General features: G+C 49.2%; 1 protein-coding gene across 8 annotated transcripts in view; it reads left to right on the forward strand.

Annotated features, from left to right (window-relative positions):
* The window catches only part of ADCY3 (adenylate cyclase 3), a 95,807-nt gene that overhangs the window by 32,719 nt on the left and 37,332 nt on the right, over positions 1 to 25,756 (forward strand). For all 8 annotated transcript variants that reach the window (XM_073791706.1, XM_033838932.2, XM_073791702.1 and 5 more), the window contains exon 3: positions 2,187 to 2,336. In XM_073791706.1, coding sequence (XP_073647807.1) covers positions 2,187 to 2,336 — 150 coding nt within the window. The remainder of the gene's footprint in view (positions 1 to 2,186; positions 2,337 to 25,756) is intronic.

Genomic DNA, 25,756 nt, shown 5'->3' on the forward strand with positions numbered 1-25,756 from the left:
GAGGTGGTCAGGAAGACCCCTGAGTGAGGAGCTCTGTCCCCAGCCGTGTGACAGCCCAGGCTGGTTGTGGCCAGGGCAGAGACAGGCCTGTGGCCCCAGGTCAGCCTGCCTTGTCTGGAGCCCCTGGTTCAGTTGCTGACACTGGCAGGTGTGGGGTCCAGACGTGTGGCTCCTCCCTCGCCCTCCAGGACCCCAAGCCCCATCAGCCCGGAGACCCTTGGCCCGGTGGCTGCTGTGTCTGGACCCCACGTGGGCTTCAGTGGAGTGCCACTGCTTGGTGAGGACGCACGAGGTGCGCCTGACCTTGAACAGCTTCCTGCACCATGAACTTGGAGTTGCGCAGGTTTCTAAGGACCCCACAGGAGGTGGAGGTTCCTAGACCTCAGGCTAGACTGGCTTTGAGACCCAGCGATCTGTGTGATTTGCTTTGACTCGCTGAACGTGAATGATAAATTGGCAGCTTTTCCGATCATCAGATGTTTGGGAAGTGGCCTGAGAGCATACTCAGTATTACTGACCACTCCGAAGGGAATGGGTGGTCACGGTCCAGAAGAAGGTGCAGGAGCCGTCCTACAGGACTTTGAAATGCCCTGCTTGCCCCACAGGCGGTGTAGGCGATCAGGCTGCCCAGGCCCAAGAACACAGCTGGTTGTTAGTTGCTAGAACCAGCCATCTAAGAAGCTCGTGAAATCTTCACCCAGTGATTGGATGACCCGCACCAAGACACACCTCACCTACTAATCAATTCATTGCTCAGCGGGCCTTTGTTGAGTGCCCCCTGGGCTTAGACTGGTGCCCAAGTACAGACTCTTCAGGAAGCTTCTGCGGGGGGTGGTAGGTCCTCCTGGTTAGTTTCGACCAAAAGCCACAATGAAACATAAAAACAGTCAGAGGGATACAGCATAACCAAGAGTACCCAGGAAATTAATGTTAGAATTAACTTGCCTTATTGTCTATTAAACTGTCCTGTTTCAACATCTAAAATTGACTTCCCTGCATTTTTCACCTACCCCAGAATTTATTATGTTCCGCTGGGCCAATCTTTTCTTCCCCTAGGGTCAGAAACTAAGAACTTCTGTCTCCCTTCCTGCCTCTCAACTTCCAACTTCTGCTCCGGAAACCACACCCTCGGGAGGAGGGGTCTGTCCACCTCTGGCAGGACCTCAGGGAATCAAGGCAGGGAGCGTGGGGCAGCCTCAGGGGAGTGGGAGGCACCAGACCTGGAAACGGGCCTTGTTGGAGAAGCTTCATGGTCAGTGGTCTTGGAGAAGTGGGAGGAATTAGAACCTGGTCCAGCCCCAGATGGGGCCCAGTCAGGTCAAGGATCGGAGCCGGCAGCAGACAGCACCAGGAAGTCAGGTGGGGTTTGAATGTCAGGTCCATAGCTGAGGTTACCTCTGGCGGCCTGTGGGAGCGGGCTGGGGACCAAGGACACCTAGGCCAGCCCGCAGGGTGCCAGGGGTGGGGGAGCAGGTTCTCGATGCCCAAAGAAGCCCTTGGTGCCAATGCACTGAGCTCACCGGACAGACGTCAGATCCCACCTGCCTCTTCCCCTTCCTGGAGCTTCAGTTCTTCATGAGACCTGGATGTTGGTACTGGCCACCCTCTCACCTGCTGGCAGGTGGCGTTGGCTCAGAGGATGCATGTGAATCCCAGAAGCCTGTAGCCTGCGGCACACGTGTTAGGTGGCATCGTGACAACTAAATCAGCCCGGGACCTCTTCTGGTCTCCTGTGACCTTCCATATGATCTGCAGCTGTTAGGATTCTACACCCCTGGCCAGTAGATCTGGGCTTGGTTCACTTTCCTCCCCAGCTAATCAGCACTGTACCTAAATGCGCCTATGAAGTAAGGGTGCAATAAGTGGTGGTTGAACAAGTGAGTGAGTGAATAGATGAGTAGCAGAAGGACTGCTCAGGCTGCACAGGTGGGCAGGATTGGCCAGCTTCCCTACCATGAAAAGGTGGAAGGGAGAACAGCAGTCCCCTCACTCATCCATGGTGATGGGGCAGGGTCTACTTCAGGGATCTGAATACCCCCTCGAGGTCAGAAGCTTTGCTGGGGACCTCCCTGGACAGTGGGCAACTTGCAGTTGGATTTTGGTCACCACCTGCCCGCCTCCTCCATCCTTCTCCTGCAGACATGCCTTGACCATTGTCCTTTCCTCTCTTCCTCCTCTGGATACAGATTCTGGCCAATGTCTTCCTCTACCTGTGCGCCATCGTTGTGGGCATCATGTCCTACTACATGGCGGACCGCAAGCACCGCAAGGCCTTCCTGGAGGCCCGCCAGTCGCTGGAGGTGAAGATGAACCTGGAGGAGCAGAGCCAGCAGCAGGTGAGGCTCTTTGGGGGTGGCCTTGGGGCAGTGCCGGCCTGGAGCCTGGGTTTGGGGCCTGTCGGAAGGGCGTGAACCCAGTTGCTGTGGGTACCCCAGGGCTCCATGTGAATTCTTTTTCTCTGGAGGCATCACTCTGTGTTATTCCTCTCCCCGCTCCCTCTGCCACACCCCCCCGGGCAGATCGCTCACCTACTTTGTTCTCAGGGCTCCTCTCCCTGCGGTGGGGTAGGGGTGGGCCACCCATCCCCTGGCCTCGGGTCCCTTGTGTGTGAAGTCTATCAGCCCCTCACCCCTCCTCCCACAGGCTCAGGGAAATCTCCCCACTGCCTTCTCCCGCTAAGTCATTTGTGAAGACCTAAAACTGAGCCCAGCCCCTGGGGAGCCCGCTGTTTACATTTTTCCATCAAGAGAACTGCCTGCCTGCTGTCCCCTCTCTTTTGTTACTGGCTTTACTCCAGCCTGATCCACTGCAGAGACTCCCCGCTCTCGTGTGACTCAGTCTTAAATAGTTTTTGGTCTGGGTTCATCTCACATGCTTTTTGAAGGATTTCGGAAATTACATCCACCAGTTTCCTGTTATCCATAGGTTGACTTGCCCTGAACAAACAAACTCAATAGGTTAAAAACATATGATTTCTCTGCTCTGGGAACCATGTCATTTTGTGTTCAGGTGGTGCTTTTTGCTCTGGGTTCAGTGGGTTCACTGAAATTGCCGTTTTCATAGACCCTGCCACCCAGGTGGGTGGGGCCTTAGTTTCGGGGGGCCCCACTGGTGGGCCTCATGTTCTCTAGACAGTGCTATTTGAAGGCACACACTGAGTCACTTAGCTGATGTGTCCTAGCTTTGTCTGTCCTGGGAGGTTCTTTCTTTCTCTGTTTACCAATGAGATCTAGAAGCTCCTGAGCTGGGCCTCGGACTCATCTCTTTCAGAAGACGGGCTTTAGAAGGGGAACCTTCCTACCTCCATTGTGACAAAGGGCCCGTCATATTCGCCCCCTTCTCCTCGGCCCTGTATCCTGTGGTTACTGAGGAGCTACTGCGGCTTGAACATATTTAAAGAATCCTTAGTAAAGCTTTACTGGCTTTATTGAGTTCCTTCAAAGGCATTCTTTAATTTCTGCTTTTTATACTGTCTTGGTTCTTGTTTGCATTTGGTCTCTCGTAATGTGGAGGCAGCCCTCTGGGTTCTCTACATTAAAAAAAAATGCGTGTGTCACCACTGAGCTAGACTGGGGAGTTCTTTTTTATATAGTCTGTGCAGTTTTCAGCATACCCATCTGTGTTCATCTTGTCTGTCTCGTAATGTATAATCCAGGACATCTTCAATTACGTTCAGCAGTGCTTGGTGGGGGCCTCCTGGTGTGAGTCTCACCCTGAATCTGTTAGTCTCTGGGTGGATGATTTAGACAAGTTATCCACCCCATAGAGCCTCACTTCCCTCATCTGTGAAGTGGGGGTATTGATACTCCAAAGTAGAGATGTTGATACTCATCTTGCTGAGGGTCAGATGGGAAACACAGAGGTGCCTTGTAACCAGTAAAGCTGGAAACAGTGATGGTCAGGCTGAGGTACAGAGGCCACAAGGCCCACTTTCTAATGCCCCTTTGGGCAGGATCAGTGCGGGGAGCCTGGGGTCTGGCTGAGAGAACCACCCCTGTGTGCTTTTGTGACTGTGGACATGAGAGCTGCTTGCCATTTTAACTTTCTTTCCATGTCCTTGACGGGTTTGGGTATCATGGTTATGCCAGACTTATTAATTGGAGAAATGTTCCCTCTTTCTAATCCCTGGAAAAGTTTAAGGAAGATTTAGGTTATTCCTTTAATGTTTAGAAGAATTCACTAGTGGAGCCTTATTGGGTCTGGAGTTTTCTTTATGAGAAGGTTGTTTCATCTAAAGATAGAACGTTCTACAATTTCTTTTTGCATGAATTTTGGAAAGTTATTGTTTTTTCAAGAAGTTGTCCATTTCATCTAAGTTTTCATATTTTTGACATAATGTTCATTATATTTTCTTTTTATGTGTCATTGTGTATGGGATTTGAGTTCTTTTTTCATTACTGATATTGGTAATTTGTGCCTTCTGTTTTTAAATGTTTTCTTAACTTGTCCTACTAAGGTTTATTAATGTTTTAGCCTTTTCAGTGAAACACCTTTTTGGTTCTTTTGCATTTCTATAATTCATTAATTTATGCTTCTAACTTTGTATTTCCTCTCTTTGGGATTAATTTAGTGTTCTTTTTTCCCTTCTCGAAATGGAACTGATATAGCTAATTTCCAGCATTTCTTTTCTAAAACGTGTACGTATGCTATAGATTTTCCTCATTACAGTGCTTTAGCTTTATCCCGCAAGTTTTGATATGTCATATCCCTGTTGTCATTTAGTTCCGTTTTCTAAATTCTAAAATTTATATTTTCTAAATCCATTGAGATGCCTTTGATCCATGAGCTATTTAGGAGTACATTAATTTCCAAATATCTGGGGACTGTTTAAAAGTTATCTTTTTATTATTGATTTTTAGTTTCATTTGACTGCGGTCAAAGAATATGCTCTGCACGATTTTAGCCCTTTGAAATTTGTTGAAACTTGATTTTTGACCTAGTATGTGATTGGTTTTGATGCAGTTAAGAATAATGTATATTGGGGCTTCCCTGGTGGTGCAGTGGTTGAGAGTCCGCCTGCCGATGCAGGGGACACGGGTTCGTGCCCCGGTCCGGGAAGATCCCACATGCCGCGGAGCGGCTGGGCCCATGAGCCATGGCCGCTGAGCCTGCATGTCCGGAGCCTGTGCTCCGCAATGAGAGAGGCCACAACGGTGAGAGGCCTGCGTACCGCAAAAAAAAAAAAAAAAAATAGAATAATGTATATTCTACAAAATGTATCAAAATGCCTTTCAAAAATGAAATAAGGTCAATAAATGTCAATTAGATTTCATTTGCACCTACCCCAAAGTATTTTTGGCGTCTCTGGTCACAGTGCAAAGACCTCACAACACTTAATTCCCCTCCCCAATACTTTCTGGCCACTGTAATATATTTTATTTTATTATTTAGTTATTTCAGGTTTTTAAAAAAATTGAGGTATAGATGATTTACAATATTTTGTTAGCTTCACATGTACAACATTGTGATTCGATTGTAATGTATTTTATGTAATTCAATTGTAATGTAATGTAATTCAACATATGTTTTAAGCCCCACAAAACAGTCTCATAAAGTTATAGTCTTCTGCAGTTAATATTCATTACCTACGTTTGCCCATATTTTACCCTCTCAGTTACACTCCATTTCTTCTTCATTGCTGTGCTTCCATCTTCTTGAGGAATTCCTTTTAATATTGCTTTTCAAGTCGGTCTGTTGGCACTAAATTCTCTCCATTTTTAATTGCTAGAAGTGTGGGGGTTTTTTTGGGTTTTTTTTCCTTTTTTTTTTTTTTTGCGGTACGCGGGCCTCTCACTGCTGTGGCCTCTCCCGTTGCGGAGCACAGGCTCCGGACGCACAGGCCCAGCGGCCATGGCTCACGGGCCCAGCCGGTCCGCGGCATGTGGGATCCTTCTGGACCGGGGCACGAACCCGTGTCCCCTGCATCGGCAGGCAGACTCTCAACCACTGCACCACCGGGGAAGCCCAAAGTGTGTTTATTTTTATTTCAATTTTGAAAGTCATTTTTTATCAGATATAGAATTGAAGGTTTCTGGATTTTTACTTTCTGCCCTTTGAAGGTGTCTTTCTATTATCCTCAGGCTTCCAGCTGTAGGACATAGTGTTGCTCCTTTTGTTATTTATTTTTTGAAGTATAGTTGCTGTATAATATTATGTAAGTTACAGATGTACAATATAGTGGTTCACAATTTTTAAAGGTTATACTCCATTTATAGTTATTATAAAATATTGGCTATATTTCCCATGTTGTACAATAATACTGTTGCTCCTTTTAAACTAATGCGTATTATTTTCCTCTGGTTGCTTTTACTGGTTTTTTTTTTTGTCTTTGGTTTTACTTTTGCCTAGGAGTTTTCTTTTGAAGTTACCCTGTTTTGTTCTCAAAGAGCTTCTTGCATTGATGGCTTGATGAAAATTTTTAGCCAGTATCTTTTTGTAGCTTCTCTGTCATTCTGTCCTTTGCTTCTATGACTCTAGATATCTTTATTAGACATTTCTACCATGTTCCATAAATGTCTGGATCTTCCTTTTTTTCTTTCTGTGCTTCAGACTGAATATTTTTACTGACCTAACTTTCAGTTTACTAATCCTCTCTTCTGCTTTGTCAACTCAGTGGTTGAGCTCATCTCTTGAATCCTTAACTTCCGTATTGTACTTTTTTCAGTTCTAGAATTTCCATTTTATTTAAAAAAATTTTCCATTTGATTTTAAAAAATAGATTTGAATTCTCTGGTTAAGTTCCCCATTTTGTCATCTATTTTTAGAACCATATTAAACATTTATTTTAAAGTCTTTGACCACCATGGTATCAGAATACTGATGGGTCTGCTTTTCTCTCTTGACTTTTGGTCCTGTCTTATGGCATCCTGGACTTTTAATTAACACTGGATATTGCATATGGAAAATAATAGCAACCCTAAATGATGTTGTGTCTCTCCAGACAGGATTACTTTTCTCGCAGCAGATGGTTATAGTAGGGTTAGCTCAGATTGATCCCATGTGGGGGTGAGAAGATTTAAAGCTGGGTTCAGTGAGCTGGTCTGTTTCTGTTCTGTGCCTACTCTTAGGAAATACCCCTTCAGGGGTCTTGACTGAAAGGATGTCCTCCTCTTGAGGGACCCTGAATTCCTCAACATTAAGAGACTGCCAAAACTATCCTTTGATTTTTAGTCTCTTTTCTGTCACTTTCTGCTTGGATTTTCGGCCTCTTGCCCCATACGGCTTAGGGATTGGCAAATGCCTCAAGGGGAGTAGTTGTAGAGAAAGTCAGGCTTACTCTTCTATGGTTCTCTTCTGTCCAGGATCTCACCCCTCTACTCTGCGTTGGAATCCTTGTTCACCAGTTATTGTTTCTCCAGCCCCTCGGAAGCTCTAGCCATTGCTGTCTGTTCAGACTCTCAACCCTGGTCTCAAGGGAAAAAGTGGCAGAGTGTGTTGGGCTCACTTAAATGTGTCTCCCTTCCCTCAGAGAGCTTGTGTCCTGAAGTCCTAGCTGTGTTGGTTGTTTCCTATTGCCTTTAGATAGCTGTTCTTTTGTGTTTTATCTGGCTTTTATCCTTGGCTAAAGGGTTGGTCTGATATAAACTCCTCTATAAGAAGCAAGAGTTGGACATTACTTAAAATATTTTAAAGTTTATTTCAGAGTAGCCAGAAGTGTACATATTATAAAATTACAAAGGTATGAAAAAAATTGTACCATGGAAAGTAAGTTTCCCTCTGTATATCATCTACTTTCCCATCCCTCAGACAACCACTGTCATCTCTGTTGTGTATCCTTTCAGAGCTATTCTGTTTCCAAGTCATTGTATATAGGCACCCCTTGCTTTATTGCACTTCACTTTTTGATTGTACTGTGCAGATATTGAATTTTTTTAACAAATTGAAAGTTTGTGACGGCAGTTCCCTGGCAGTCCAGTGGTTAGGACTCTGTGCTTTCACTGCCGAGGTCCCAGGTTCAATCGCTGGTTTGGGAACTAAGATCCCACAAACCATGGTGTGGCCAAAAAAAAAAAAAAAAAAGAAAAGGAAAAGAAAGTTTGTGGCCACCCTGAATCAAGCAAGTCTATCAGCACCACTTTTTCCAACAGCATTTGCTCATTTCATGTGTCTGGGTCACATTTTGGTAATTCTCACAGTATTTCAAACTTTTTCATTATTATTATATTTGTTGTGGTGATCTGTGATCAGTGATCTTTGATATTACTATTGTAATTGTTTTGGGGGACCACGAACTGCGCCCCTATGATACGGCAAACTTAATAAATATGTGTGTTCTGACTGCTCCACTGACCGGCCATTCCCCCATCTCTCTCCCTCTCCTCGGGTGCCCTATTTTCTGAGATACAACAATATTGAAATCAGGCCAATTAATAACCCTACAGTGACCTCTAAGTGTTCAAGTGAAAGGAAGAGTCACATATTTCTCACTTTAAATCAAAAGCTGGAAATGATTAGCTTTAGTGAGGAAGGCATGTAGAAAGCCAAGATAGGCCAGAAGCCAGACCTCTTGCACCAGTTAGCCAAGTTGTAAACACAAAGGAAAAGTTCTTTTTTTTTTTTTTTTTTTTTTTTGCGGTACACGGGCCTCTCACTGTTGTGGTCTCTCCCGTTGTGGAGCACAGGCTCCGGACGCGCAGGCTCAGCGGCCATGGCTCACGGGCCCAGACGCTCCGCGGCATGTGGGATCTTCCCGGACCAGGGCATGAACCCGTGACCCCTGCATCAGCAGGCGGACTCTCAACCACTGCGCCACCAGGGAAGCCCATGGAAATGTTCTTGAAGGAAATTAAAAGTGCTACTTAAGTAAACACAAGAATGATGAGAAAGCAAGAGAGTCTTATCGCTGATATGGAGAAAGTTTTAGTGGTCTGGATAGAAGAAGAAACCAGCTGCAACATTCCCTTAAGCCAAAGCCTAATCCAGAGCAAGGCCCTAACTCTCTTCAGTTCTGTGAAGGCTGAGAGAGGTGAGGAAGCTGCAGAAGAAAAGACTGAAGCTAGCAGAGGTTGGTTCCTGAGGTCTGAGTTCTAAGGAAGAAGCCGTCTCCATAACATGAAAATGCAAGATGAAGCAGCAAGTGCTGGTGTAGAAGCTGTAGCAAGTTATCCAGAAGATCTAGCTAAGATCATTAATGAAGTGGCTACACTAAACAGTGGGTTTTCAATGTAGATGAAACAGCCTTCTATTAGAAGAAGATGTCATCTAGGACTTTCATAGCTAGAGAGGAAAAGTCAATGTCTGGCTCCAAAGCTTCAAAGAATGAGCTGACTTTCTTATTGGGGGCTAATGCAGCTGGTGACTTGAAATCGAAACCAATGCTTATTTACCGTTCTGAAAATCCTAGGGCCCTTAAGAATTATGCTAAGACCTGTTGAGACCTAATGCTCAGAAAAAAAGATTCCTTTCAAAATATTACTGCACAGTGACAATGCACCTGGTCACCCAAGAACTCTGATGGAGGTGGACAAGGAGATTACTGTTGTTTTCATGCCTGCCAACATAACATTCATTCTGCGGCCCATGGATCAAGGAGTAATTTCAACTTGCAGGTCTCATTATTTAAGAAATACATTTTGTAAGGCTATAGCTGCCATAGAGAGTGATTCCTCTGATAGATCTGGACAAAGTAAATTGAGAACCTTCCGGAAAGGATTCTTTATTCTAGATGCCATTAAGAACATTCGTGATTCATGTGAAGAGGTGGAACTATCAATATTAACAGGAGATTGGAAGAAGCTGATTCTAACCTTTGAGAATGACTGAGGGGTTCAAGACTTCAGTGGAGGAAGTAACTGCAGACGTGGTGGAAATAGCAAGAGAACTAGAATTAGAAGTGGAGGCTGGGACTTCCCTGGTGGCACAGTGGTTAAGAATCCACCTGCCAATGCAGGGGACACAGGTTTGAGCCCTGGTCTGGGAAGATCCCACATGCCGCAGAGCAACTAAGCCCCTGTGCCACAACTACTGAGCCTGTGTTCTAGAGCCCGTGAGCCACAACTGCTGAGCCCGTGTGCCACAACTACTGAAGCCCACGTGCCTAGAGCCCGTGCTCTGCAACAAGAGAAGCCACCACAGTGAGAAGACCGTGCACCGCAACAAAGAGCAGCCCCCGCTCGCTGCACTAGAGAAAGCCCGTGCGCAGCAACGAAGACCCAATGCAGCCAAAAATAAATAAACAAAATAAATCCATTTATTTTTTTAAAAAAGAAGTGAAGGCTGAAGATGTGACTGAATTGCTGATGAAACTAATGGATAAAGTGTTGCTTCTTACGAATGAGCAGAGAGGATGGTTTCTTGAGGTAGATTCTACTCCTGGTAAATATGCTGTGAAGGTTGTTGAAATGACATCAAAGAATTTAGAATATTGCCTAAATTCAGTGATAAGACAGCGGCAGGGTTTGAGAGGATTGACTCCAGTTCTGAAAGAAGTTTTACTGTTGGTAAGATGCCATCAAACAGCATTACATGCTACAGAGAAACCATTTGTGAAAGGAAGCGTCCGTTGACGCTGCAGACTTCGTTGCCGTCTAGTTCTAAGACGACATTGCCACAGCTACCGCCACCTTCAGCAGCTACCACTGATCAGTCAGCAGCATCAACATCAAGGCAAGACCCTCTGCCAGCAAAAAGATCACGGCTCGCTGAAGGATTAGGTGATTGTTAACGATTTTTAGCAATGAAGTCTTTTTTAAAATTAAGATACATGCATTGTTGTTTTTTTGATATGCTATTGCACACTTAATAGACTACAGAATAGTGCGAACATAACTTTTATATGCACTGGGAAACCAAAAAAGTTCACGTATTCGCTTTATTGCAGTATTCGCTTTATCTCGATGTTAGGTTTATTGCAGTGTTCTGGAACTGAACCCGCAGTATCTCTGAGCTGTGCCTGTACAGACTTTCCACACACAAATGGTAGTATGTTCACTCCTCTGCACTCCATCTATTCACCTAATCCCTTAGAGAGGGTTCTAAGTCCATATTGCAATTGCCTCATGCTTTTTGTGACGGTACTGTATTCCACTGTATAGAGGTAACATCATTTAGTTAAAAGGGCTCCTGTAGGTAGACATTTAGGTTATTTCCAATTTTTTGCTACTGCAAACATTGCTGTAATAGACATCTTTATAGGGACACCATATTATACGTGTACAAATATATCTGAAAACTCAAAACTAGAAGTGGAATTGCTGGATCAAAGGGCATGTGCATTTTAAAAATTATATATATGTATATACATGTGTGTGTATATATGCATATTTACTGTGGTAAAATATACAGAAGATAACATTTACCATTTTAATCATTTTGAAGTGTATGAGTTCAGTGACATTAAGTACATTCACAACATTGCGCTGCCAGCACCACTGTTCGTTTTCAGAGCCTTTTCATCATCCCAAACAGAAACTCTATACACATTAAATATTAACTCCTCGGCCTCCGCTCCCCCAGCCCCTGACAACCACTATTCTACTCTTCTTTATGAATTTGACTGTCCTAGGTACCTCCTATAAGTAGAATCCTACAACATTTGTCCTTTTGTGACTGGTTTATTTCACGTAGAATCATGTCTTCAAGGGTCATCCATGTTGTAGTGTGTATCAGAATTCATTCCTTTTTAAGGTTGAATAATGTGCCCTTGTATGTATGTAGCATGTTTATCCATTCATTTGTTGATGGGCTCCACCTTCTAGCTCTTGTGACTGATGCTGCCATGCACTATTGGTGTACAAGTATCTGTTTGAGTCCCAGCTTTCCAAGTCTTTGGGGTATAAACCCAAGTGGAATTGCTGGGTCATATGGTGGCTCTGTATTGAACTTTTTGAGGAACCAGGCGTGTGCATTTTTCATGTTGATAAATATTACCAAATTGTCTCATAGAGGTTCAAACAATTTACACTCTTCCCAGGAATGAATGAGGGTGGACTTAGGCACTTAAGTTTTCCTTGTTTATCTAGAAAAGACTTCTTTGCTTTTGGAACCCTGCAGCTCCCCCCAGGGATGCCTATTTGAAAACCCCAGCTGCAGGGAACAGGCCCCAAGGCAGTGGTAACATCCTGTGGGCTGTTGCCTGCTGTTTCCTTATTTGGCTCAAGTCACAGCCAGGTAAACACAGGTTTGGAAGAGTTTCTTTTCTTTTTCAGTATATGTTGTATGACATTTGATCAAAATAGACAAGTATAAAGAAAAAATACTGATAGAGGCATATTCCTTCAAGTCTTTTTTCCTTCTTCTGTGTTTGGAAGAGTGTCACCCTGATTATAAAAGTAACATCTTATTCTCAGATGGAGCAGTTCAGAACCAGATACTCAAGTCTTATGCCCGACAGTGCTAAAGAGTAGGCAGTGAACTGTCTACCATCATACTATTGTTGTTGGATACATTTTGAAGATACAGAGAAGTAGAATAAAACCTCCCATAATCCAGGGGTTACATTTAAAAATAATTTTTAAAAAAGTGTGTTAAATTGGGTTCTCGGCGAGAAAAGACTTTCAGGTTTGCTGGATTTTTTTTTTCCTTTTTGTTGAGGTGAACAACATATAACATAACATTAACCATATTGTACAATTTAGTACATGGCAATGGCCCCAGCCCAGGGGACGCTGGTCAAGGAGGAGCCACGAGGCAGGATGGGAGCCGGCTGGGGCCGGTGCATCCTTGTCCATGGTTCCATTCGGGACAGAGCTTGCTCCCTCCCCAGGCGTCAGGGCTGACGTGGAGAGTGGTGTGGGCTCTGGGTTGATTTTACATCCCAGGAATGTCAGCTGATGTGTCTCTGGAGCTGAGTGCAGGCCACTGGAGAGGTTGCACACTCCCATTTCACTTTCCTCCTGCGAAAGCCCCTCGTGAGAATAAAAATGAGATAATAGATGTGAAAACGTTTTGGAAGGGGCTGCAGAAAGTCCTAGTGGGAGAGGAAACAGAAGCTGGTTTGGCCACCTATGTACTCACATTTGTTTAAATGCCTTTTTTAAAAGTTCCCAATTTGCAGGGGAGACCTCCTTTCAGAATTTAGTTCTCAGGGTCCGTGTCTCACTTTCTTTTGCTGGTGAGTGTTTATCTTGTCTTCTAAACTGCTTTGGGAGGAGGCACTGTGTGTGGCCTCCAGCCGTCACTCTCCTCTCTGGCATCAGGAGCCCACCCCGATCCTCTGGTTCTGTCCTCCTTGTTGCTGTCACGTGGGAGGTTGGGCTCTCCTTTGCTAAGATGAGCAGCCTCCTGCTGACGGCGGGTGATGCCCGGTGGGTGGGCCGCCGGCCTCGTCCCTGGCAGGTGCTCAGCTTGTCTCCTCTGCCAGGAGGGATGGGACCTCATGGAGCTGAGGCTCTGTGAGTGTGGCCCTGGCAGGCGAGGGCTCTCGTTGCATTGCCCAGCGCATATCTGGTGCTTTAGGCCGTCCAGTGGCGTTGACCACAGGGTGGTCCGGTGGACTTCAGGCCTGTCTCCAGCTTCTCCTTGGCTCCACGGGCCTGTTAGGATCGAGCAGGAGGCCCAGAGGAGGGAGCTGGAGTTGTTTTTCTTTATTCCCATGTGACCATAACACGAGGGTTTAGTTGGGGACCTTGGGGGTTGCTAAGCACCCCGACTGCCACCTGACAGCTGCAGGCACCGGGGAAATCCACCCAGTGCACACCCGTCGCCAGGTACAAACTCTAGACTTCTGAGCCTTTCCGAAGCACATACTCGGAATTGCTTCCCAGGGAGTGGGAGGTGGTGGAGGAGGGTGTGGGGGAGGATGGAGGGATGAGGGGCACACGGCAGGCTTGCACTTCCTTCAGATCATGTTCAGTTAGGAAACCAACCTGGTCCTCACCTGGGGAAGGAGAGCTGCCCTTGGTCCCCACCCTCCTGGGGGAGGAAGCTGCAGCCGGCATCTGAGGGGAGAGCCCAAGGCTGCCTGTGCGGGGTTCTAGGCCAGAAAACCATCCACCGCCACCCGTACCCACCTAGGGCCAGGGGTCAGATCACCTTCTTCCATGGTGCCCTGGGGAACTCGGTGTGGGTGAGCGCTGGGGGCCCTCACCTCTGGGGGGACGCAGACAGAGCAGTCGCTTCTGCCTCTCCTGCTACTCCAGCCCAAGGCCCAGAGCACCTTGGACTAGGGGTGGTGTTTCTTCTTTGTGCAGGAGTGTTTCCCTGGGTGGGTGACCTTCTGCCCTTGAGCAGGTCACCCCTTTATTGCGAGACTCAGACTTCTCTGGTAAGAGAAGCTTGGGACTGGGACTGCTGCCCTTTCAAAAGCTCAGTTTCTGGTCTTTCTGAAGGTCTCTGACCTCTGGCCAAGCCTGCCTCACTGTTCCCTTCAAGACCTTTAGCTGTGAGGATAAGGTGCAGAGTGACCTCAGCCTCCGTTGGTGGGGAGAGGGGAGTCAGAGTGACAGGGAGAGACAGAGAGATGAGGGGGCTGCCTCCTAGCCTGGGGCTGGCTTTCTAGTGTCAGCCCTCAAAGCGCCAGCTGTCGTCCTGGCAACAGTGGGGCTGGGGCTGGGGACCTGCCTCCTGTGTCACCGCATGTCTCGCAGCTGATGGAGGCGGGGCAAACCCATCGTTTACTTGACGGGAGCCATGGAGGAAACCCCCTGACAGCAGCCTCCAAAGATGCTTGCTGTCTTAACTGCTTCACAGAACCGCTCACGAGTATTTTTTAGTTTTAAGTTTAGCCTCGGAGGCCTCTTGGTTTGAGAAAAGCCAGAAGGTGAATTTCCTATGGTGAAGTAGGCATGAGTGTTTCTGTCGGTTCCAGCTCTGACCTCCTGGATTTCACAGAATGTTCTTCATTCTAACATTCCAGGATGTAGCAGAACAAGCCCATGTTAGGTGATGCACATGACGAGCCCACAGAGGACAGGCTGTTCTAAGGCCATGGAGGGCCCCTGCCGGTGGGGGGACATTTGCTGGGTCGGGGGACTGGGCGCTGGTGGCACTGCTAGTGCATGGCCCCGCGTCTGGGCTGTGGCCTCTGCGCTGGCTCCCTGCGGGGCTCTGGAGGGTCCTGGGCCTAGAGACGTCCTCCAGCAGTGTTCTTCTCTCCACACAGTTGTAGAGTCTACGGTCGGGGTCCAGTCTGGTCTGGGTTGTGGTGCGTCCCCACCTTTATCTGGCTGTAAAGATGAAGTTTTGTTTAGTAATAGGAGTCGTTTTTTGTTTGTTTGTTTTGTTTTTAACAATTACTTCTGCCCAGTCTTGAGCTGAGTTTTTACTGAATTATCTCATTTAATCATCATGACAAAACCCGGAAGGGGAGTTGATCCTCCCTCCCAATGAGGGCCTCTATTTGGGAGATCTACTTGAGGAGAATTAGGTGAGTAGTCCCCAGACTACATCTGGCCTGTCAGTTTCTGTTTTGTTTGATCTGCCCAGAGCTTCAGAAATTTCTAATACTTAAAAATTTGGACATTCTATATAAAAACTTGTATTTCTGACTGCCTTGAGAAATGGAAATGTCTGACAACACAGGGTGCAGAGTGAAGCTTGCATTCACATCCGAGCCAGGCCACTTACTTGCACCATGACCTTGAGCCAATTACTTATGCCCTTTGAGCCCCCATTTCTTTGCCCGTGAAATGGGAACAGAATAGGATTGTCAGACTGTCTAAAAGAGAGGATTCATCCCACAAATATTTGAGGCACGCTTCTAAACACTAGGGATACAGTTGTGAACAGAACAGATTCTAGTGGGGGAGACAATCATTAAACAAATGCTGTGTTAGGAAGTAGGACAGGCAGTAGAGAAAAACAAAGCAGGGGAAGGAGCATAGAGCCTGCCAGAAGTGAAGGGAGGTTGCTGTTTAATATCGTGTGGCCAGAGAAGGCTTTCTGATAAGATGAGATTGGAGCAGAGACCTGAAGGCAGTGAGGGTGTGAGCCATGCAGTGATCAGAGAAATGAGCAGTAAGTGCAAAGGCCCTGTGGTATGTTCATAGGATGTCAAGGTGGTCAGTGCAGATGGAGCAGAAGTGAGGGAATGAGAGGTAGGAGGTGAGGCAGAGAGGAGATGGGGGCCAGATTCTACAGGGCCTCATTAGGACCTTGGCTTTTCCCTTGAGGGAAATGGGAGACATTGGAGGGTTGTAGGTTTTAAATGGATCAGTCTGGCTTATGGTGGAGAAGAGATAGCAGTGGAAGCAGGGAGACCAGTTAGAAGCATTGCAGTAATTTTGGTGAGAGAGGATAATGGCCCAGACCAGGATGGAGGTGATGAGGACAGAGGATTCTGGGTATGTTGAAGGCAGAGCCAACAGGACTTACTGCTGGGTAGAACGAGAGATGAGAGAATGGGAAGTCAATGATGGCTTTAAGGATTTTAGCCTGCAGGTGAGCTGCTGCTTCGGGTCCAAGACGGAAGCAGGTGATGTGTGCTTCCATGGCAGACATAGTAGCAATCTTTTCCACTGATCACAGACGTGACCTCGGCATCCTTCTCAACACAGTGCTCCAGGCAGCTGCTCTCTGTTCCTCCGAGTTGGACTTAATTGCTGCGGTAGTGTTCTAGAGCTGCATAGCCATTTGTGACTATTTAAATTAAAATTAGTTAAAATTTTAAAATTAAAAGTCAGTTCCTCAGGACTTCCCTGGTGGTCCAGTGGTTAAGACTCTACACTCCCAATGTAGGGGTCCCAGGTTTGATCCCTGGACAGGGACCTAGATCCTGCATGCCGCAACTAAAGATCCTGCATGCCGCAGCTAAAGATCCTATGTGCCGAAACAAAGACCTGGTGCAGCTAAGTAAATAAATACTAAAAAAAAAGTCAGTTCCTCCATTGCACTGGCCACATTTCATGTGCTCAGTAGCTCCATGTGGCTGCGTCGTGGCTACCGTATTGGAGAGCACAAATTACAGAGCATCTCCGTGACTGCAGAAAGTGCTGTTCTAGAGGGTGCTGGCTTGCCTCTTGGGCCACGTCTCCTGGTTGACAGCTCATTAGCTCATCAGACCTCTAAGGAGCGCCCTCTTTGTGCCTCTCTTGGTGAGGGCTCCAGATGCCACACGTGTGGGCTGTCTTTGGGCCCAAAGGGCAGTCTCCTGAGATAGTGGTCACGTTGGCCCACAGTGGCCCATCTCTGGGGTCTGCGCAGGAGCCAGGCAGATGACCAGCAGCTGCACTGGCTCAGCATCCCCTCTCCCACTCTAGCAGGGTAAGGGTTCTGGGCTGACCCTGGGTCTGTGTGGTTTCCGGGCTGTTCTCCCAACACTGAGATTGAATGTGGTCCTGCTTCCGCCTTGGAGCCCGTCTACCTGGGAGACTCTGGGCTGCTGGCGTGGAGCCTGTTTTGCAATGGAGGTCTTATTTAAAGATAGGCGGGTCTTTGAATTACACGGCCTCTCCCTCCTCTGAACTCTCATGGCCTCTGGCAGAAGACAGCAAAGCACTCCTGTCCTGGGAGACCAGCCAGTCGGCAAGTGACTTGACTGCCCCGCTCATCCAGGCTCTTGGGAGTACTGTTTGCCTCTGAGCTTCACAGCATGTAGCTTGGGGACTTGCCTAGATGACCAGTGATTGTTCTTTGATGACTTTGAGTGACCGAGGTCATGACCATGTCTTTTAGATGGGGCAGCACGTGTGGGCCCCTGCTCTACAGGGCGGCTGTCTGCTCCCATAGAAGCGGCAGCACTGGGGCATCCAGATTTCACGTGATGCGGTCCTGCGTCCTCTCATCAGGGAGAGAGGAGTTGTTTGGGCCCTGACCTCCCTGGGCTAAAGGCCAGGTCCTACCCTGCGTTCCCTTCCTCCTGCTGCCTCCTCTGCTCAGGTGCTCAGGCCAGGATGGGCACCTGGGGGGGTCCAGTGACCTTTTGGCTTCTAAGTGGCCTGCAAACTCCAAGAACGTGGACAGATCAGGACCAGAACAGACACGTTTGCAGACAGCTGTGGGTCTGCTCACAGCCTGTTGTGGTGACATGTATGTGTATGTGTGTGTGTGTGTGTCTGTGTGTGTGTGTGTGTGTGTGTACCCCGTAGGACACACACATTCTTTAAATAGACAGGCGGACTTAACGGGCTTACTTTGTACAGACGCTGGACACACACACTCACAGACGCACATGCACACGTACCGGCCACCTGGGCACTGTAGGTCTCTCCACTTAAATCTGTCTTCCTCCCTCTGCCCCTTTCACAAGGATGTTGTAGAAACTTAGCTTCTCATCAGCCAAGCTCGTTTATCCAGATCCCTGGCGGCCACCCTGCTGTAATTAACTCCTGAATATGCCTCATCAGAGCATCAGCTGTAACAACTCGGGGCCCCTCGGAGTGGTGCTGGCCTCCTCCTCTGTCTCAGTCCTGGGGCAGCAGGAAGGCGAGGCCTGGCGTGCTTGATCCGTCCCTTCCCAGAGCCTGGCCGAGACCATGCTGACAGTGCCCTGGCCGGGCTCACGGCTCACCTGAGCAGCTCGGCATGTAACCGTTTTCATATGAGGAGACCCCAGCCCAGGAGGCCGAGCGTCCTGCCCCGGGGCACTGTGGTCTCTTCTCCCAGGGACCAGGATCCCTTGCCCCACCCAGTCTGCTCACCTGCCTGGGGCAGGCCTGGGCCCTTCTCCCCAGGATCTGGGTAGTTTTCTGCTCTACCCGTGAAGCCTACTAGAAACTTCCTGTCTCTTTCTGGACCGTGTCTGATTCTTTTCCCAGAGGGCCAGGGCCTTGCCTTCCGTTGCCGTGTGTTTTTAGGATGAGCCTTGAGGGCTGGCGAGAGGCTGCATGAGGCCCTTCACCCCTCCTTCTTTCTCTGTGTGGAGCCGTGTCTCAGCCCCTGAGCCCCTGAGTCCCTGTCCTCTGCTGGTGGTTCCATCCGTGGTTGCCCCCTCCTGCCGCCTTCTCACGCGGTGTCTGGGGACGAGAGGTCGCCACCTCTGGGGCAGCACATTCTTTGTTTGCACTGTTTTGACTTTTAGAGAATTCTCCCTCCGCGGGAAGCAGCAGTCTGTTCCCCGCAGTCTTCCCTCCTGGGGCCTTCAGAGCAAACTCATCCCTTTTCCGCACAACAGCATTCCTCAGACTTTAATTCTCCATGGGGCGGCGGATCCCCCTCTTCTCTGGGCTGATTCCCACCCACCCTCAGGTGACCGGATTCCGGCTCCCTCACCACAGGGTCACTCGCTGACCAAGGCCCAGGAGATCTGTTTCTTTGTTGTGGGGAGGACCCAGAAGCTCCACCGCCTCCTCTTTCGGGACCTTAACTTCTATTGAGGGCCAAGGGGCTTGTGTAGGCATCATTTTATGCTGTGAATTCATTTAAAATCTAATAGCATCTCAAATGGCCAGACTTTTCCCCCAGGGTTGATACACTGTGTCCCGCCCCCGTCCTGTCGTCTGGCAGTTGGTTTTGGGGACTCAAGTAGAGGTTATTACATTTACCCCTTTTGAAGTTGACCCTCTCTACATTTTAGCAGATTGCTCTGGGGTAAAGTCCATATTAACCAGTTGTCCTAGTGACATGCCATCCACACACTTTATAGATACATGGTCTGTATCTTCTCAAGTGTTTCTCCTGGAAAAATGTCCACTTTGAACAAAGAAAGAGATCCTTAAGAGAGAACCCATTTTACACATGAGCAACCAAGGCCGAAGGGGCAAAGTGTATGCCCCAGGTCGCAGGGGCCTTAGCGGCCCGACCCCAGCTCAGTGATTTTTTTGCTCTGCCCCCCAAAGCTACTCCCCTTCCTTCTGACAAGATTTTTAAATCTTTACAATGCTTTGTCTCTTCAGCAAAGTCTGCTTTGGAGTTAGTCATTATTATCTCCACGTCTGTCTCTTCAGCCTCCAACTTCCATTCCTTCTTTCGGTCCAGACCATCAGATTTTAAAAGTAGCTTCAAGGTAAGGAAATGTCATTTTCCCACAGTCCAGTTTTCTGGCAAACTTCCACTGTGTTCCTTAAAGTCATGGTCCAAGAGTGAAACAAGGACATGCCAGAACTTCAGGGCACCACAAGCCTGAAAAGACAGAGTCCTGAGAAAAGTGCCCTCTGTGCTGACGTCATTTTTATAAAGGAGAGATGATAGGAAGGGGCCTGGAGTTGATCACAAGAATTCACACGATAATGAATGCTGAGCGTTAGAATTCAAAATACCAGGAGTTTTAAAGAGGTGGGGGGGGGGTGACAGTTCCAATTCAGTTTTGAAAATATTACAAAACAACTAATTTAAAAAATAAAAAAGGGTTAAGGGAGAAGAAAAACTAAATGAAAAGATTATCCAAATTATTGAGCATCCTCCCCCTGCCCGCTATATTAGTTCCTGATAAACTTTGATCACATCCTCCTCTTTACTCCCAGTTCTCTGGGACTGTGGTCATCAGTGGGATTTGGCTTTCCTGGAGGAGCCTGGGTGAGTGTTGGACCTCTGCATCTTTGACCGTATGAGTCCAAGTTTCTGGAGGTGTGTTGCCATTTCCACCTTGACATGAATCACACTGCTGTCCTATCCTCTGGGTTTCAAGTGTTCTGCTTCTTTCTTCCCTTTTTTTTTTTTTAGTATCTTCCTTCTTTTTAATATTTTATTTTATTTATTTTTATTTTTTGGCTGTGTCAGGTCTTAGTTGCGGCATGCAGGGTCTTCACTGAGGCATGTGGGATCTTTTGTGGTGCACGGGCTTCTCTCTAGTTGTGGCATGTGGGTTTTCTCTCTCTAGTTGTGGTGCATGGGGTCCAGAGCGCGTGGGCTCTGTAGTTTGCGGCACGCAGGCTCTCTCATTGAGGTGCGTGAGCTCAGTAGTTGTGGCACGTGGGCTTAGTCCCCCCGTAGCATGTGGGATCTTAGTTCCCTGACCAGGGATCGAACCCGCATCCCCTGCCTTGGAAGGAAGATTCTTTACCACTGGACCAGCAGGGAAGTCCCTATTCTGCTTCTTTCTAATCCACATGTCCCGGTTGAGGTTTTTGCCTGCTGCTCGGACATGGCCTTGGAGGTGGGGGTCTCCAGCAGTGACCTCGGCAGCAGGGTCTCTCTCTGGGTGTACCGATCAGCTCCTCTCCACTACAGGACCATGACTGTGCCTTTCCCCTTGCTTTCCTTTCCTTCAGATCCTTCTCAAATGCTCATAAAATGGTGCTTCCAAACTTCAGTGTGGTCACCAGTCACCTGAGGATCCTTGGGCCTTGCTGGGTGAGCCCCAGGTGATGCTGAGACTTCCCCTCTGCAGGCCAGACTTCGGGTCATGAGGCCTTGGTCCCGTGGGATGGGCTCAGCTGTACCAGGGGACCTCCCAGCACCTAGACGTCCAGGGACTCATCAGAAGTTTCTGCTCCTCCAGTAGCAGCGTCGAGTGATGCCGAGGTTCGCACAGGAACCACGCACCTCTGGGCCCTTTGCGGTCAGTCCAGTGGCAGCTCACTGGACCGTAGGGGAGACCTGGTGGCACCCCCATCTAGGTGAGCCCCTCTGGAGCTGCCGCAGTTGGCTTCTCTTGCAGCTTTGGGGTGACCCAGCATCTCAGGGCCCTCACGGTTGGTCACGTCCAGAGCTCTCAGCATCGGCCCCCTTCTCCTCCTCCCCTCGCCCTGTGGGGAAAGGGGGGTGGGCTCAGGGCAGTCTCCTGGCCTGCCCGGCACTGAGCCCAGGCCTCCCCTGCGTCCGCCCCGGCAGCACCCTCCCCCTCCTTCTCTGCTGAGCATCAGGAAGAGTCCCAGCAGCTGCCCTGGCCTGGCCTGCTCTCCCCGGTGCCCCGCTGTGGTCTGGTGGGCCTGGGCCAGCACGCTGAGGCACCCACAGAGGACCCGCCGTCCCACACAACAGCACAGGGACCGGGGCTCAGCCCCAGGGGAGCCGTGTTGTCAGGTCTTCACTAGATAAGATTTGGGCACTTCTGTTTCTTCACATTCATAGCAGAACAACGTCCGGTGCAGGTGAGAGAGTTAGAGTGTGAAAAGTACGTCTTTTGGTGGAGAAAAACCCACCAGTTCCATCGGTCAGGGAGCCCTGGGTCCACGTTCCGGGTCTGCCCCTACGGCCGAGGAACCGGGACAATCTACCTAACCCCTCCACACCTCGATTTGGGCGCCTGCAAGATGGAGGCAGTATGACGTGTTCGTGAACATACTGGGTAGGTGAGAACGTTTTAGGGAAGAAGAGGGACGGTCTTGATACTGGTCGTTAGTGTCCACGTGCCTGGCGACTTCTGTGCTTCTGAGAACTGCAGAAAGAAGCCAGCCCAGGGCGCCGGTTCTGTCGCGTGGCTCCCTAAGAGAGGGCCGCTGCCTCCTTCCCGTTTCACCGGGGGCTTTGGTCTCCTGCTTGCTTCGCACCTGACCGTCAGCCTCCTTTCTCAGGTTAGAGCCAAGCAGATGTGGGAGTCTGGAGGCAGCTCAGTGGCCTTGCAGGGACGGTCCATTTCTAAGAAAGCTGGTAGTTACAGACAAGCTGGGGTCAGGGTCACAGCTGGAGGCAACAGGAAGTTTTGTGTTTATTTCCAGTTTAAAACATACTTTAAAAAAGAAGCAGCAGCAGTATAACAACCATATAGCAATTTTGAAAAGCATGTAAAGTTTTCTGTTAATTCCGTCTCTCACATTGTTACCCTTTTCTCTCTTGCGTATGTCCTTCTGCCATTATTTCGATGCGTGTGCATCCGGCGTCACCTTCACAGAATACAATTTCATGTCTTGCTTTTCTCTCTCATCATTTTCTTGTAACAGTTTTCACCAATATCATTTTTAAGGTTGCATAATCTTCCATCCAGAGGACGTGTCACAGTCGAATTAGCCATTTTCTGGGCTTTTGGGCTGCTTATAGTTTTCTCCACAAGTGTAAGTGATGCTGCATTAAAGTTCTTACACATAAATCTTCTTACTTCTTCTGGATTATTTCTGTTGGATAAATTCCCAGAGGAGCCATTAATGGGTCAGAGGCTTAGAACATTCTTATGACTCCCAAAACATATAGCAACTGCTATGTTAGTGAGAGCAGGCTCTGCCTGTCTGCTGGGGAGACCAAGACACATCCCCCAGCTCTGGGCCCCGAGGATGCCGTGGGTGGCCCCTGTCCTGTCCACCCCTGTGCCCTCTGTGGGACCCGCCAGGCAAGTGCACTTGGATCCCAGCCTCCTTCCTTCTTCAAGGACATGGATGAGGGAGGTTGGGGTCTTCAGCCCAACTCTGAGGATGGATGTTAAGGATCCTCTGTGTGTGTGTGAGGATTTTTCTAGAAGATCCATCATTAGCATCATACACTCTTAAAAGAGGCCAGGATCCAGGAATGAGTTGAGGATCTCTGAAATGTAAGGGCAAACAAGGTCAGCATCAGTAGAGACACTGGTATGAAGTGGGTGTAGGTAAGGAAGGGGAGGAGCACACCTGGGCAGGGGCCGGGGGCTCTGGAGAGGTGGCAGGTGGGTGAGGAGGGGCCGTTCCAGAGAGAGTGACGCCAGAGCAGGGAAAAGCAAATAGTCCTGCTTGTCTACCCAGGAGGGAGCACCGAGGAAATCGGGGGAGCTGGGGCCAGGAAGGCAGGTGGGTGTCACGGGGAGGAGGCCTCGGTGCCGTGGAGAAGCACGCGGGTAGGGAGCCATCCATGGGTGTGAAGTTCAGAAGTGGAAGGTGGCGGGGGAGGGGAGCAGAGCCTGGCTGTCACCAAGGTCCTGGGGTTGCGACGTGGGCCCGGCCCCTCCTTCGCTGCCCACTCGGCCACTTTCTTGCCCCTGCCCTCCACCTACTAGAATGTTCTTTCCGGTCCAGTCCTGTGGCAGCTGCCTGTTGCATTTTTTTCTCATCTGACAAATTGTTCTTTTTTCTGTGTACGCCTACTTCTTATTTAAGACTCGTCTTATCAGAGTGACTTAAGGTGGACTCTGCCTGCTGACCTTTTGAGGTTGACCATAGGGTTGCCGTACACCACACAGGTCAATTGGTAGCCTTCCTTTACAACCACAGCTGCTTTCTTGTTATTTGAAAATTTGACATTTAAGGGTTATCTGCTTTCAGAACTCGTCTATTCTCTCTTTTTTTAAAAAAAACATTTATTTATTTGCCTGTGCCAGGTCTTAGTTACGGCATGCAGGCTTTTTAGTTGCGGCTCGCCAGCTTCTTAGTTGCGGCACCCGGGCTCCTTAGTTGTGGCATGCATGCGGGATCTAGTTCCCTGACCAGGAATCAGTCGGGCCCCCTGCATTGGGAGTGCGGAGTCTTAACTACTGGCCTACCAGGGAAGTCCCAGAACTCATCTCTTCTCCTGCAAAAAGTTACAGAATCACGTGATGCAAAAAGTGAAAATCCCCCACGTGGCACCCCCAGAGATAAGCTCATGGCCTCCGCGCTCTGTGGACCTCCAAGGCACCTGGGTTCTGGGTGTCAGGGCTGCCCTGCTTTGTGCTTCCGCTGCTGCCTTTATCCTGCCCTTGTTGACAGTACTGGAGCCCAGGCCGTGCTAGGATAGGGCAGTGCGGGTTGCCTCCGGGGAGGCCCATCTTGTTTCCAGGGAAATTGGGCCACGGGCACCTCACAGGGTTGGATTGCATTCTGATGTCCCCAAGGTTCCCAGGGAGCCGAATGGCTTTTCTGGGAGGACAGAGTTCTGTGGAAGAGCCTGAGGGGGGCGTGGGAAAGGCCTGCCTGTGTCGGGGGTGGCTGCTGAGACAGGCCCCGCCCCGCTGTGACTTTCCTGCTCCTCGGTGTCCCGTGGCCCCCCTCTGCTCTTCCCAGCCTGGCAGGCCCTGCCCACGCCCCTTACGTGTCTGCCTCTTCCCTGCGTTGGCATGTATCCCGCATGCACGTTGAGGGGAGAAAGGCTGAGATGCGCATGGAAGGCAGGATCCCTCTTGGTGTCCCCTTATCATCCTGTCTGGACCAGACAGAGCTCACAGGGCCTGGCCGAGGGACCAAAACGTTTCCTGCTGACCTTGACGTCCCTCTGGAGCTCTTCATCGATAAATCTATGGCCAGCTTGGAAGCCTCAGGGGAAGTTTAGACTTTGTCTTTCTGAGACACCTTCTGTCTCAGTGCCTCAGTGACACTTCACATCAAGTGACACGAGAACAGCTAAAGTATATGGAACACTTGCCATGCGTGGACACCGTTTTAAGTGCTTTATGGTAATGAGTCGCTCAGCCCTCCTGTTTTACGGGCGAGGACACCAGGGCACGGGGAAGTTTAATGATGGCCTGGTATCGCGTGGCGAGTGGCAGGGCTCGGGTCTGAGCCAGGCGGTCAGACCCTGTCCCTGCCAGCCTGGCACGGGCAGGGCCGCACGTGGGGTGGGCTGGGACCCCTGAGATTCCTGCCCCAGCCCTCACTGCTGCCCCTCAGCCCCGTCTCCTTCTCCCGCTCAGGACCCCAGCAGCTCTCTCCACAGGCCGCCCTCGAGAGCAGGCAGGGCCTCGTGTCTCTGGCTTTTCTTGAAAATCCTCCCGGAGGCTCATCTTCTTCCCAAGCTGAGAGCTTTGCCAGGGCAGCGGCTTTGCCACCTGCTCTGCTTGGGCTGCAGGGCCCCGGGAGGCTCGGTTGCTGCTTCCTGGGCTCGGGTGGAGCCAGGCAGGGCGCACTGGGGTCATTTTGGCTTCTCATTCCTGAGCTGTAATGGTGCCACCCGCGAGGTTCTTAACAGTGGAAGAGACATTGCTGTGGAAATGGGAGGGTAGCAGGAATAACCACTGTCCGTGCTTCAGGCTAGAGCCAGCGTCAGGCATGCTGAGCAGAGGGGGCCTCCTTGTTACGGTGGTATTCACCGCAGGAAAGAGGATTGGTTCTCCCTGTGAGAACAGAGATAGGGCACAGGGACCTACCTCCCTGTGTGATGGCGAGCAGGTGGGGGCTTCTGGCCTGCA

Source organism: Tursiops truncatus, chromosome 14, assembly GCF_011762595.2.
Source record: "Tursiops truncatus isolate mTurTru1 chromosome 14, mTurTru1.mat.Y, whole genome shotgun sequence".
In the NCBI taxonomy this organism is placed as follows: domain Eukaryota; kingdom Metazoa; phylum Chordata; class Mammalia; order Artiodactyla; family Delphinidae; genus Tursiops; species Tursiops truncatus.